The 15,248-nt window shown below is 43.8% G+C and overlaps 1 protein-coding gene across 1 annotated transcript; it reads right to left on the minus strand.

Moving 5' to 3' along the window:
• Nucleotides 1–9,259: 9,259 nt before the first annotated feature.
• LOC130826453 (uncharacterized) lies at nt 9,260–12,389 on the minus strand. The gene is made up of 3 exons (XM_057692042.1): nt 11,814–12,389; nt 10,673–11,710; nt 9,260–10,585 (listed from the first exon to the last, which is right to left on the minus strand). The coding sequence occupies exons 1-3, from the start codon at nt 12,387–12,389 to the stop codon at nt 9,260–9,262; spliced, it is 2,940 nt and encodes a 979-aa protein (XP_057548025.1).
• Between the last annotated feature and the right edge of the window lie 2,859 nt (nt 12,390–15,248).

Raw genomic sequence — 15,248 nt, forward strand, 5'->3', positions numbered from 1 at the left:
TCGACGATTTTTGGTTACTATCTGTGCTTGTGTCTTATGAAATCATCTTATGTTAACATAATGTTATCTAGTAGTTGGCCTTATTATATTTGATGGTAGTTACTGACGTGTACGTGTTTGTGTTTATGTTTGATTATTGATGATCTTTTATGATTGTCCTGCTATGACACATTGGCCTTTGGTTTAATGTCGAGTAGCAGGAGGATCATAGACAGGTGTAGCAGGTATTGGACCTTCTTTTGCATTGCATTGCATTGGGGGAGAGTGATAAAGGTGAAGCATAACCTGTGTCATACCGTTATCTTTCGATTTTGTAGCTCTTGTTTATCTTTTGTAAACTTTGGTTGTATATGTTTTGTTATGAGGCCTTGTGTCCTCCCATGTATATTTATATTTCCGTTGCGTAGTTTATAAACTTTGTATGGTTTTAAGGAGTTAAGTCATTGTTTTAAAACGCAAGCGTCGATACTGGAACCATGATCAATGCTTGGCATATTGATTTGAGAAGCCGGCGATGAATCATTCCGCCGTGGTGTGAAATTTTAAAGGCAATGATGCCTTAGATTATTTTAATATTTTTATTGTGCTAATTGCTCTACTACATGTTCGATTTTTAGTAGATATGCTGCTGAAATTTTTACTCATAATTTCTTTTAATTTTTAATATTATCTTATTTATTTTATTTCAATGTAACACCCGAATTTCCTCCCATCTTTTGCGGTCTTAGTTTCGTATAAGGGATCGAAAATTTAGGGGTGTTACAGTGGCTGGAGGTGGGGATAAAGTGCCACTAACATAACCCATTAAATCATATCCATTAAGGATAACATTGATTTGAAGCTTCCAATCCAAATAGTTCTTGGAATGAAGCTTGAGAACATTGGTGATAGAGATGACAACCCTTTAAAATTACAATTATAGGTAGTATAATAAGTTTTCTCCCGCATTTCTAAATGGACTAAAGAACTTTCTTTTAGAACATTCATCAAACTGCAGGGTTCTGTTTCGACGGAAATAAAGTAAAGTATGGATTTACATTGCAATTCATAATCTTGTTTTAAGTTTACAAATGTTCTATACCTCAATTTGCGCTCATAATTATTCGAGTATGAACCACTCTAATACACGAAATTATTAGTATGTGTTTCGGTGATGAAACGAGGAAGTGCGAAAGACACTCAAAATACCTGGAGATTAGTGGAAGTGTGATCAAGAGAAGCAACTTGTGGGAGGAAGTGGCTTGAATTCCTGCAAAACAACTTGTTAGCCTTGTCCGGGGGGTGATCTCCCGGAAAACCCCTCTGACGCTCAAGTTAGAACGTGGATATCGGAAATAAATGAATGAACGATTATAGAATGAATGCAAGAAGAGGTGTCGGGATTAAGATTGCTAGTGTTTGGGTAGGTTAATGAAGCAGGGTGAGAGCAATGATATTGTAAAGGCTATGTTTCAGATGATCTTTCCTTCTGGAGGGCTGCCCCTATTTATAATGATGGAAAGGAAGTTATTCCTGGGGAAGAGTGGAAGATAGTGGGCGGTTATCTACTGTGAAAGAAGGATGATCAAAGAATGTGGGTGAGTGGGAAGTTGAGTCAAATAGGTGGTTATTATTCTGGAGGGAAATTAGGGTCTTGGGAAGTGAGTAGCCCATGGGCCATTCAAGGAGAATGGGAAATTCAGAAAAAAGCCCATTGACCGAAAGTCAAGGTCAACACAAAAGGTCAAAGGGTATTTTAGTAACATGATGTTAATTATTAAATAAATTAATTAATTGAGTAAGCAGTACCATGACAGTTAGCCCCACGCATGAAGGATGATGTGAAGAGATAGCCCCAACGAAAGAAAACATCTTCCTTTATGCGGAAAATCACGTGCCCGTCGTAGTTGATTTGGTGAAGGGATACGATCATAATGAACATTCAATAGCCCCACAAGGATGAACACATACCCAATTAGGTGAATCTTCTAAGGGATCATGAAAATTGAGCTCGTAAGCTTCGAGTCGACTGTTCACATGTCGAAATCCGAGTTGCGCTGAGAAAGATATGACTTTTCAAAGTGGTCGTACAGAAGCATATTGAATCCGAATTAAGCAAACAAACAAAGCCGCGGCTTGTAGTATGCCGCGGAATAGCCCCAGGCGTATTTATAAGGCAGCATCACAATCGTATAGGGAAGGATGCGGATCTGCAACATACCATACAACTTATTCCGCGACATCGCATACAACATGTTCCACGACATCACACATAACCTGTTCCATACTTGGAATATTTTTCTCAAATCTAGGCCCCCTGGGGGGTCCGACTTATCAACCTGACGGATGAGCTGCACACGTAAAGGACTCTTGTTCCCAGTATACAGTTTATAGAGCCGTGACATATACCATGTCGTGAGATAATTAAAGTCTGGATCCTGGCTTCATTCCATTGATGCCACGGAAACAACCAATACTTTGATTATTTTTTAGCAAGCTAGCACCCAAGGGGGGTCCGACTTGTCTACCACACGGTCAAATCAAACAATTTTATTGGTAAACTGAAGTTAGGAGGAACCAACAAAGGCGTGACTATTTCTTGAAGAACTTCAAAGTCCGCGTCTTCTACCACACGTTCGTTATGAAAATTTCTTGCACCTGGGATATTTCGAAAGTGATAAGGACCACCTGAGGGTCCGACTTATGGACCATACGGACACTCTTGATATCGTCAAAGCAAGTCCCCTGCCCTTCCATGATCCGGAATGAGTACCGTATTCCGTGCCCTCGATCATACGGACATACATGAGATCTCCCATACTTAGAATTTTATCATCCTTGGAGTATAATTCTAGGTCCGACTCATCGACCTCTCGGAAAAATATTAATATTAACCACAAAACATATCCTTAGCTTTCCTATGACGCGAAAGGGGCATTTAGGTCCGTGTCTTCGATCATACTGATATATGCAGATTATACCATACTTAGAATTTTTACACCATGACTGAGTGTTCCAAGGAGTCCAACTTATCAATCATACGGACTCTGAAATATTTCACCTCATACATACGACGGTTTAGAGCAAAAGTAATGCGACGTGGCGTTCGCCGTATCCATAAGTCGGGCAGCTGAATGCGTAACTTTGCATACTTGAAACATTTTTCGTTCTTGGAGGTGCAGTTTAAGGTCCGACTTGTCGACTTCCCGGACGTACTCAAATGTTGGAAGACTTAGAACAAATTTCCACACTCTCCCTCTCCTTGGGGGTCCGACTTATCGACCCGACGGTTGCCCGAAAGTTGGTTACTTGGATACTTGGAGAAATTTGATGTTCCCCCCACATTGGGGATCCGACTTATCAATCTCCCGGCTATAGTTAAGAACTGACACTTCAAAGATTTTTCAATATTTCCTTTCTATTGAGGGTCCGACTTGTAGATCTTACGGAACGTGTTGGACACTTAGAAAAATTCCCAACGATTCCCCCTCATGGGGAGTCCGACTTATCTTTTTCACGACTCTCGTTTGGGATTCTCCTTTCCATATATTGTACTTAAGTCCCAAAGGCATTTATTGCTGTTATAAATGAGGTGGTTGGAACAGTTCCCTCTTACTTAATTCTCATTACTTCCTTCAAATTTTTACATTGCTGGAAAGAGAAAGTAGAGAGAGACGCTCTGACAATCTTCATCCTTCCTTCAAACTTCTGACCAATTCTTGAAGATCTTCAAGATATCTAACAGATCTTCATCAAGTTTCTGACAAATCTCCAACTTTCTTCAAAGGTATTCAAACTTTTTCCCAGATCTTCGAATTTCTTCAAGTTAATCTTCAAACTGTTCTTAAATTTCTTCGATTTATTCTTGAATTTCTTCAAATTACTCTTGAATGTTAGCCTAGGACATTGAATTCGTTTTATGAATTTAGTCTCTATTCTTTACAAGTTTCGCCTACTACTTTATGATTCTTGTTAACATGGATGTCGCGGCTACTCAAGAGACCATAGCTAACTCAGACATTAACCCTACTAACTTGCCGGAAACTCCTTTGATAGTACGTAGGCGACTTAATAAAAAGGGGTTGTTAATGAATGATTCGGACGAAAGTAGTTCGGTGAGAATTACCCCCCATTATGAACCAATAAAAGCCGGGGATGAGTCGTCTGTATCCCCTATATACCCTCCGGAGATTATGAAAACTGCTCCTTGGGAAATGAGCATTGCTTTCTTTCCCAATTACTTGCCGCGAATAAATCCTGACCTGGAAGGGTTATTGTATGTAGATATGGAAAACCTTGAAGGATCAGCCGAATCTTCTAGAAGGGAGAGCGCAGCGCCAGTTCCTCCTCCATTCTACATTCCAGACGGCGGGCCCCTAAACTACTTCATTGATTTACAGACCAAGAGAGATTTGGATAGTCAACGGGAAGCCATCTCCCGGAAATGGGGTTTTCCGGAGAACATTAATATTATTACACCAGGGAATTACGACACCGTTAGGTTTCCCCCCCCCCCTCATTGTATAGCTTCTTACTTTCCTTCTTTCCAACTAGGACTTAGATTCCCTCTTCACCCATTTTTTAGGGAGGTGTTAGAGCTTTTAAACGTTTCGGTACCCGAGCTATATCCTAACGCTTGGGGGTGTATGGTGGCCTTTTTGATTTTATGCAAAGTTTTGGCTGTGCCACCAACACTGACCGCCTTTAGATATATTTTTAGAGCCCCCCTATGTAATTCTCAATCATACGGTTGCGGCTGGATTACTTTTACGCATCGTCGCGGGCTGAAGATAGTCCAAGACCTCCCTGATAACCAAAAGGGGTATAGGAAGAAATTTGCGTATTTGTATAATTAGGGAGGATGGAATATTAAGACCTCTTTCGACATCAAACCCAACCTTTCAGGTTTTAATAATGGAATCCCGCAGTGTTCTTTTAGTGATGCGGTGATCATTGAATATGTGAAGATGGACGTTCAATTGGGAAGGAAACCCATGAACGTCCAACTTAATTGGATACCCGGTCGTCCTGAGTTGGAGAATGAGAACCTCCTCTCAGCATTCGGCATCAGCTTGGCTATCGATCGGAGTAAGAGTTGTCGGATTTCTTCCTTCTCTTTTCTATGGCATGTTTAGCTGTTTCTAACTCATGGTTTTACAGGGATAGCCAAGGAAAATCTTCGAGCAAAGAGTCCAGATCTAATGAAGAAATTCAGTGTTTTGAGACTTGCTCAAGGGGTCATCCAACGGCCCGAGGATAAGCCTCTACCTCTTCCTCCGAAGGTATATCTTCGTTCTGAAAATTTTCTTTTGTAGGACTCGACGACCTTTTCTGTTGATTCCTGTTGATTCCTGTTGATTTCCTCCTAACCTTTTCTTTTGTAGGACTCGACGACCGTAGAGAAGGGTCTTGACGAGGTGCCCGGCGAGGAAGAGGCTCTCCGTCTCCTCGAGGAGAGGAGAAAAGTACACGTTCCCGATGACTCCCAAAGGGTAATCCCCTCTAAGAAGAGGGAATCAAAGAAAAAGAAAAGTGGGAAGGGGAGGAAGAGAAAAAGAGACTCTCCTTCCCACGGGGAGAGCGCGGCAAAGAAGGTCTCCCTCGAGACCATACATACCGCCGTACCTCTACAGGCGAGGTCGGCGGGAGGGGAGACGTCGACTCCCCCAGCCGAAGCCCCCATCTCCCCGAACAACAAACAGACGGTCGGGGAGTCGTCTGCGACCCCAGAGCCGCGGATAGAGGAGGTGTATCGTCGTAGGGAGGTCACACCTTTCCAACCCGATACCCTCTTCAATGAATTGGGGCACAAGGGTATGATTACCCGTTTCAACCGGGCGACGTCCCATCTGATCAGCCGGAAGGACGTCGATCATCTGGACTCCCAGCCTCCTATCGACAGGGTTCGTCAACTCCAGGCCTCGGCGGCTGAGGTACAATGTCAGTTTTTCAGTCTGTTTGAATTAGATTGCCGGATGATCTATTTGACCTTGTTCTCCTTTGCTGACGTACTTAAGGCTATCGTTTGAATTGAACCTTAGCCGTCAGAGTGCCGCGGAAAGAGAAACCCTGGCGGCCCTCACTTCTCACTGCCAAGAACAAGAGGAGGAGCTGAAGAGGCTGAGGGCGGATCTTGAGGAGCTGCCTTCCTTAAAGGAGAAGCTGGCTAAGTGCGTTGAATTAAAAGAGCGCTTAGTCAGCACAGAAGAATGGCGAGAAAGGGCCAGGAAGCAGCTTGAGGGGACCGTGGCTAACTTGGACACGGCGTCAAATATGTCGGCCACCCTTGGCCATGAGATCGGGCACCTGACTGATGTTCATGCTAAGCTGGTGCGACAAAACCAGTCACTTCTGCGTCAGGTGTCCGATGATTCGGATAAGTTCCAAACCTTGCTGTCCGCGGCAAGAATATACAAGCTTTGCTTGGGTAGGAAGTCGCGGATGGTAAGGGATTGGTTGTCCTCGGATGAGCCGGAGGCGTCAAGTTTCTTGGGGGCGCTAACCACGGAAATGGTGGGAGCCGGTACCATGATAAGCGGTGAAAGATTCCGCCTGGCTGCCGCGGAGTTCCTTCCTTGAGAAGGCCAATGAGAAGGGGAACGAAGCTTTGGCTAACCTAGCTCCGATTTTGGATCGGGAGTCAGCGGTGCTGGTGGACCCCCATTGGGACGCGGAAGAGGCTAGGGTGTGGTCGGAGAGAGTGGACCCTGCTGCTGAAAAGGAGGCCTTACGTCTTGATTTGGACAAACTCTCTCTCTCTCCTCCCTCTGCCTCGGACGTCTCCGAGAACTTGGCGCTTTCTAAGCTGGAGAGTTTGTGTTTAGACTTATCCAATCTGCTGATCGACGAGGGCAAAAACCTCCAGGGCTTATCCAGGGACTTATCCGAGATCGGAGTGGAGCCGTTCGATGTTGAAGAATTCATAAGCTTCACTCCGAGCCTTGGCGAGGGAGTTGCCGGGTCCCCCCCTCAAGATCCGGAGGGAGATGTAGACGCCTTCTTGGATGATCTCTGATCTTTGTAATATAAATTTTGTAATATTAACTTTTGTAACCTTAAATATATAATCAATTTGTATGTTGATCTTGATGCCGTATTTGTTTAAATATTTCAAACTTTCTTTCATCGGCCGATGCTTCTCTCCCTCACTAGGCGGGAAACAGCCTTTAATTGATGTCACGACTTGAACTTGTAGATTTGACAATTTCGACCTTGGAACCAATTTAAGGGTCCGACTCATCAATGTCGCGGCAGGTTGAACTTCAGGACCCTTATCAGAGGGTCCGACTTGTCGACGTTGCGTACAAGGAACATTCAGCTAGATATCTGGAATGATTTTTAACTCGGGACCCCAATCTGAGGGTCCGACTTATCGATGTCCCGGTTGGGAAACATCTTTGTGAAAAACTTGGAATATTTTTTTAGGGACCCCAAACGGGGGGTCCGACTTATCGATGCCCCGGTTGGAAAACATCTTTATGAAAAACTTAGAATGTTTTTGAATTCAGGGACCCCAAACCGGGGGTCCGACTTATTGATGTCCCGGTAGGAAAACATCTTTGTGAAAAACTTAGAATGTTTTTGAATTCAGGGACCCCAAACTGGGGGTCCGACTTATCGATGTCCCGGTTGGAAAACATCTTTGTGAAAAACTTAGAATGTTTTTGAATTCAGGGACCCCAAACTGGGGGTCCGACTTATCGATGCTACGAACAGATGGTGAATGCTTGAATTGATTTTTGGTCTTGGAACCCTATTCTAAGGGTCCGACTTATAGGTATCACAAGTTCGTTAGTGACTTAGAATAATTTGATAATGGGACCCCTCTCAAGGGGTCCGACTTATGGATATTACTGATTTAATAAGATTTGCAATAGATTTTTACCAAATAAATTTGCAATAGATTTTTACCAAATAATTGCGAACATAGGAACCGCATAATCTGAAAATGAAACTTCTGTTATAAAGAATTGAATACAAATGACGATGACAACAGATTTCGAATGACAACGCAACTATGTTGCGGAATGAAGGTAGTCGCGGATTGATGCTGATAAGTTTGTCTTTGTTGAAGCTGCTTACACTGATACTAGCAACTGATTGCCCCTTGCAAATTTTATTAAATGAAGAATTTCTTTAAGTGGTCTACATTCCATGGACGGGGTAGTTTTCTCCCTTTCATGTCTTCTAGTTCGAACGTTCCTGGTTTGATGATGCGGGTGACTTTGAAAGGTCCGTCCCAGTTGGCCCCTAACTTTCCTTTTTCAACAATCTTCCCAGTAGCTTCGACTTTTCGGAGGACGAGATCATTGACTTGGATACGTCTTGTTTTCACATGGCGGTTGAAGCTACGAATCATCTTCTGCTTTTGGGCCACCGATCTCAGTAGTGCATTTCCTCTGGTCTCTGGAAGTAGGTCTAAGTTTGCTCTTTTTTCTTCTTCGTTCTCATCGTATGAGTAGTAGGTGACCCTTGTAGAGGGTACTCCTATTTCCACTGGAAGTACGGCTTCGGACCCGTACACTAAAGAGAACGGTGTGTGCCCCGTGGCCTCTTTTATGGTGGTTCGACTGGCCCATAAGATTCCGGGTAGTTCTTCATCTCAATTACCCTTGACCCCTTCTATCTTCTTTTTGATACCATTTAGTATCTCCTTGTTGGCGGACTCGACTTGACCGTTAGTTTGCGGCCTGGACACAGAACTAAATCTGATTTGGATGTGGAATTTGTCGCAATACTCAATGGTGTTCTTGCTGACAAATTGCCTTCCATTATCCGTAATGATCACCCTCGGTATGCCGTATCTTGTGATGATGTTCCGCCATAAAAACTGGCAGACTTGCTTGTCTGTGATCGAACTAAGAGCCTCTGCTTCTACGTACTTAGTGAAGTAATCAATAGCCACAATGATGAACTTGCGTTGCCCCTTTGCTGGTGGAAAAGGGCCAAGGAGATCCATACCCCATTTGTCGAATGGCAGGACGGCTTGCAAGACGGTCAAGTAATTAGAGGGTTTCCTCCCTATCTTTGAGTGATACTAACATTCAGGACACCGTAGGATCAACTCTTCCGCGACTTTCCGGAGTGAAGGCCAATAATAACCACTTCTAAGGACTTTGCTAATGACCGTTCGCACTCCCTGGTGTATTCCGCATCAGCCTTCGTGTATTTCTCGTAGGATATAGTTTCCTTCTTCAGGAGCAACACATTTCAGGAGGGGATGTGTGTATGATTTTTTATAAAGCGTTCCTTCATGAAGTTCGAACCATTTGGCCTTCTTCTAGAGCATTTTGGCCTGATTCTCGTCCTGGGGGAGCGTTTGATCTTGCAAGTACTTAACGTATGGCCCCATCCATGTTTCAGATCTGTCGATGGTGTTGATCATGAAGTTGATGCTGGGGTTGGGGAGCACTTCCCAAATTATATCACGAGCCGCGGAAGTATCTGCGGAGCTGGCAAGTTTTGCTAGGGAATCGGCCTGGGCATTTTGGGATCGTGGAATGTGCTCCAACGTGAACTTGTCAAACTTTGGAATAAAGTCCTTCACTTGCTGCAGATACATTTTCATGCTATCATCTTTAGCCTCGAATTCCCCGTTTACTTGCCCCACTATCAATTGGGAATCCGAGAATGCGGCCAATTCTTTAGCCCCTGCCTCGTAGCAGATTTTCAGCCCCATCAGTAATGCTTCATACTCGGCCTCATTGTTGGATGCCGCGAACTCAAATCTGACCGCCCTTTCCATGCGGACCCCGGCGGAAGACACAATGAGGAGCCCGGCCCCACTCGCCGATTGTGTTGAAGACCCGTCTACATACAATTTCCATTCTCGATTAAGTTCAGCAGGAGGGGGGGAAGTGCTTTCAGCAATAAAGTCAGCCAAGGCTTGTGCTTTAATTGCCGTTCGAGGCTCGTACTCGATGCCGAAATCTGCTAGCTGGTTTGCCCAATCTGTGACACGGCTCGACTTGTTTTTCCCCTCAAGGATCTTTTTTAAAGGTTGATCAGTCCGGACAATGATCGGGTTGGACTGAAAGTATGGCTTTAATTTCCTGCTGGCCATCACTATCGCAAATATGACCTTTTCCACTTCGCAATAGTTTCCTTCTGAGCCGCGGAATGCATGACTCACATAGTATATTGGGAGCTGCTTCTTTTCCCTTTCCGCCACAAGCACTCCGGGTAACGAGTATTCGGAGACAGAGACATATAAGACTAGCTTTCCCCCGTTGATGGGCGAAACTAATTTTGGCAAGGCCGATAAGTGCTCCTTAAGCTGACGGAAAGACTCTTCTGCTTCCGCGGTCCATTCGAATTTCTGTTGCTTTATTGTTTTGAAGAAAGGCAAGCATTTGTCTGCTGACTTTGAAAGGAATCTTCCTAGTGCGGCTATACACCCCGTAAGCTTTTGCACTTCTTTTACGGAGGTGGGGGATCTCATGTTTTGAATGGCCTGAATCTTATCTGGATTTGCCTCGATGCCCCGTTCGTCTACCAAGAAGCCGAGACATTTTCCTCCGGTGACCCCGAACACGCACTTGTCCGGATTGAGCTTCATCTGGTGTTTACGGAGTGTATTGAACGTTTCACGCAAGTCCGCAGCGTGCTGAGTTGCGTGCTTGCTTTTTGTTATCATGTCATCCACGTATACCTCAAGATTCCGTCCAATCTGAGATTGGAAAACCTTGTTTACCATCCTTTGATAGGTGGCTCCAGCATTTTTTAACCCGAAGGGAATGACTTTGTAGTAGTAGACACCCATGCTAGTAATGAAGGCCGTGTGTGTTTGGTCCTCCGGCGCCAATTGAATCTGGTGATATCCGGCATTGGCATCCATGAAACTTAGTAGCGCATGGCCTGCTGTGGAGTCCACCAGGCGATCTATTTTGGGAAGTGGATAGTCGTCCTTGGGGCAGGCTCTATTCAAATCCGTGAAATCGACACACATCCTCCATTTGCCATTTGGTTTCTTCACGAGGACGACATTGGATAGCCAATCGGAGTATTTGCATTCTCTAATGAATCCGGCTCTCAATAATTTTTCAACTTCCTTTTTGGCGGCCTCGGTCCGCTCTTTTCCTTGATGCCGCAGCTTTTGCTTTACTGGTTTGTGGCCTGGTCTTATGTCAAGTTTATGACACATGACGCTAGTAGGGATGCCAGGCATTTCTTCCGTGCTGAAGGCGAAGACGTCACGGAACTCAGCAATGGTGGCCACGATTTCTTTTTTAATCGTACCAGGAAGATCTTTCCCTATCTTTAGTTGCTTTCCCTCGAACATGTCTACTGCCTCGCATCTTTCTATGGGGCGAGGCCTTTCGTGTGTGCTAGGGTTTTCCATATATACGCTCATGACAGCGGGAGCGTCTTGATCTTCCCTTTCCATTTTGGTGGGTGTCGCGGAGTGTCCGCGCTTCAGAGTGTTTATAAGGCATTGGCGTGCCGTTATCTGATCTCCCTTGAGGATGCCAACTTTTCTATCGTCCCGTTCGAATTGCAACAAGAGTTGATGAGGGAAGATTGCAGCTTTGATCTTGTTAATGAGGGGAAGTCCCACGATGGCGTTGTAAGGGAAAGTGAGATCCACTACCGTGAAACGTATGAGCAGGGTCCTGCTTTCACTTCTTTCTCCCACGCGCACGGGGAGAATGATCGTTCCTAGCGGAATGACCTGACTTCCCCCAAATTCGATCAGCGGCTTATCGAGGGGCTGCAAGTGCTTTTCCTCGAACTTCATTTTTCTCAAGCACTCCATTGTAATGAGATCAGCCGTGCTTCCGGTATCCACGAGTACCCTTTTTGACTTTCATCTGTCCGATTTTGAGGGTGACCACCAGAGGGTCAGTATGGGGCTGTTGCAGCGTTTGAGAGGTCGTGGCATCAAATTTCATGACCGGCCCGCTGGTTACGGTCGTTGTTGGTCTTTTCAGCAGAGTATGAACACTGTCTTTTGCAGCGCGGACGGTAGGATATTCCTCGGTGTATCCTCCAAAAATCATGTTGATGGTCCCTTGCGTATGGGAACCTTCGCGCCTTGCCTCTTCCCTCTTGGGGGATCCGCGTCTTTGATTCCACTGCCTTCTGTTTGCTCCTTCTCCCGTGTCATAGTCCCTCTTGTTGAGGAACCTGGAAAGCTTTCCTTCATCGGCCAGCTGATACAAGATACGCTTGAGTTCGCGACATTGGGCGAGGGTATGGCCGTGCTCTTTGTGGTAGTCACACCACAAATTGTAATTGCGCCTGTTGGAAGGAGTGGTAGTGGGAGGTGGAGTTGGCAACTTGTCGCGAACGGCAAAGAAAATATCCCTTCTGTTTCGATTAAACATCGGGTCGTTTCCTCCGTCTAACAAATTGTGTGTTCTGGATTCCCCTGCCGCGGTATAAATGTGGTGGGAACGCGGGGGTCCCATATCTGAAGGGGGCGCGGGACGGCGCGGTGTGTGATTTCTTTCCCTCCTCGGCTGGTGCTCTTCTCTGTTCCTCGAGGATTAGTGGGGGGTTGCGGCGTCTTTCTTGTCAGACTTCCGCCTCTTGGGGTCATGTGCCTGACATACCTCGGAGGCCATGACATAACTTTGACATTGCTTCATGGCCTCCGCATATGTCTTGACCTGGCTTTCCACCAACTGGAACTTGAGCCTTTGAGCCTTCATTCCATTAATAAGGGCGTTTAAGGCGACTGATTCCTCTAAATCCGTCACCTCTAGCACCGCCTCATGGAATTTCTTCAGATAGGAGGATATGGATTCTCCTTCCAATTGAGTGACACTTAGTAGGTGGAAGTTTGATTTCTCCTGCCTTCTTGAGGCTATAAAGTGGCCCAGAAATTTGCCTTCTAGTTGGGCAAAATTGTGGATACTTCCTTGTGGAAGGGAGGTGTACCACGTCAAGGCTGCTCCCGTAAGAGTAGTTGGGAAGAATTTACACCACAAGGAAGGATTGGTAGTGTGCAGCACCATCAGGTTCTTGTACGCCATCAAGTGTTCTTCGGGGCATGACGTTCCGTCAAACGCTGCCATATTTGGGATTTTTATTTTCCCCGGGTTGGGAATGTTTAGTATTTCAGGAGCCATTGGAGAGATTATCGGCGTAGGATCTCCAGGGAGAATTTTGACCTCAACTTCGTTCCGCGGCATGGTTACAGGACTCGCTGGATGGCTAGATCCTACCAGCTGCGCCCTCTTCCTCTCTTCCCTCCGTCGATCCACCAGTGACTGGATGCTTTCGGATGCCTTATGCTTTTTGCTTTCTAAATAAGTACGGGCATCTTGAGAGGCGGTTTTAGACTCTCTGTCTCTAGGATCACTTCTGCCGAGGCTTGTGTGAGTCCTTGGTCTCTCCCGTCGCCTCTTGTTTCTCTTGCTGGAACGTGACATCTCCGAGTTCCCATCCTGAGATTCGTGGGATTTGGGTGTCTCGTTAGGGGGCTCGATCCGTTCCCGCAGATTTTTTATTTGATCTGCCATATCATCCAATACTTGTTGTGGAGCAGGATTATTGTTATTCATGACAGCGCGGAGCTGTTCGGAAAACGCAGCAGTGAGGTTTCGTGCTAGCATGTCCAGATCACGGCGGGTCACGGCCTGATTCTTGGCCTGACCTGCAGAAGTGTCTGTATCTGTGCTATGCATGGTTGCGGTTTGTGTTGGATTTCTTTTGGGAGCCATGACTTATTGTAACACTCCCCACAGACGACGCCAAACTGTTTCGGTGATGAAACGAGGAAGTGCGAAAGACACTCAAAATACCTGGAGATTAGTGGAAGTGTGATCAAGAGAAGCAACTTGTGGGAGGAAGTGGCTTGAATTCCTGCAAAACAACTTGTTAGCCTTGTCCGGGGGGTGATCTCCCGGAAAACCCCTCTGACGCTCAAGTTAGAACGTGGATATCGGAAATAAATGAATGAACGATTATAGAATGAATGCAAGAAGAGGTGTCGGGATTAAGATTGCTAGTGTTTGGGTAGGTTAATGAAGCAGGGTGAGAGCAATGATATTGTAAAGGCTATGTTTCAGATGATCTTTCCTTCTGGAGGGCTGCCCCTATTTATAATGATGGAAAGGAAGTTATTCCTGGGGAAGAGTGGAAGATAGTGGGCAGTTATCTACTGTGAAAGAAGGATGATCAAAGAATGTGGGTGAGTGGGAAGTTGAGTCAAATAGGTGGTTATTATTCTGGAGGGAAATTAGGGTCTTGGGAAGTGAGTAGCCCATGGGCCATTCAAGGAGAATGGGAAATTCAGAAAAAAGCCCATTGACCGAAAGTCAAGGTCAACACAAAAGGTCAAAGGGTATTTTAGTAACATGATATTAATTATTAAATAAATTAATTAATTGAGTAAGCAGTACCATGACAGTATGAAATATTATATTATTGTGATCAAATTTATTGAATATATGACTTAAAACCAAACATTAATACAAATGTTTTTTAAATTATTCATCGAATATATTATTTTTTTATTTAATTAAACATGTCAAATTTTAGGGAGGTACATAGAATTGCTATGATAAATCATATCAATACTCTATTTTATTTAGGTAATATTGTTACTAATATAATTTTATTTGTCAAAGCTTTTAAAAGATGATATTTGTCATTTTTCAACATTTTTATTAGTATATATGATTACCAAATATATTATTTTTTTTATTTAATCAAACATATCAAATTGTAGGTTAGGTATTTAGAATTGCTATTATAAATCATATAAAAACTTTAATTTATTTGGCTCCAATATAAAATAAAATCAAGTTCTAAATTAAGTAATATCGTTACTAATATAATTTCATTTGTCAAAGCTTCTAAAAGATGACATTTGTCATTTTTCACCATTTTTTATTAATATGTATGTTGATTTATATTAATTTATGATTGTGATACTTACCTAATTTTACATTAATTAATTATTACCACACAATCAATTATAACCTATTATATTAATACATTTGGCAAGACTTAAAAAAGTTGTCAATTGTTATTTTTTAGTTTTTTTATTAGTATTTATGATTTATGATAAGATATCAATTACTATTTTTTTTTCTAATACTCAATTACTCAAAAACTAAATTTCATTCTCATTGGTTACTTCCATATTTCAAATGGGAAAGACATACGAAAACGAAGAGGGTATCATATGAAAGTTGACGGAATATATAGCTACGGCAATTTTTATGGGACAAAGGGAGTATCATACAATTAACTAAAAGGGTTGTAAATTTTCACGTGTCATCCTCACAAAGGTTTGTCATCATACAATTAACTAACAG

This window comes from Amaranthus tricolor, chromosome 11 (genome assembly GCF_026212465.1).
Source record: "Amaranthus tricolor cultivar Red isolate AtriRed21 chromosome 11, ASM2621246v1, whole genome shotgun sequence".
Classification (NCBI taxonomy): domain Eukaryota; kingdom Viridiplantae; phylum Streptophyta; class Magnoliopsida; order Caryophyllales; family Amaranthaceae; genus Amaranthus; species Amaranthus tricolor.

Excerpts from the sequence above, each read along its gene's own strand:
- LOC130826453 (XM_057692042.1), bottom strand. The coding sequence starts at position 12,389 with ATGGGACCCCCGCGTTCCCACCACATTTATACCGCGGCAGGGGAATCC. Across the intron at positions 11,711-11,813 it reads AGCCCCATACTGACCCTCTG|TTCGAGGAAAAGCACTTGCA; the intron begins GTGGTCACCCTC and ends AGAAAAATGAAG. Across the intron at positions 10,586-10,672 it reads GAGCCACCTATCAAAGGATG|CACGCTGCGGACTTGCGTGA; the intron begins GTAAACAAGGTT and ends CACGCAACTCAG.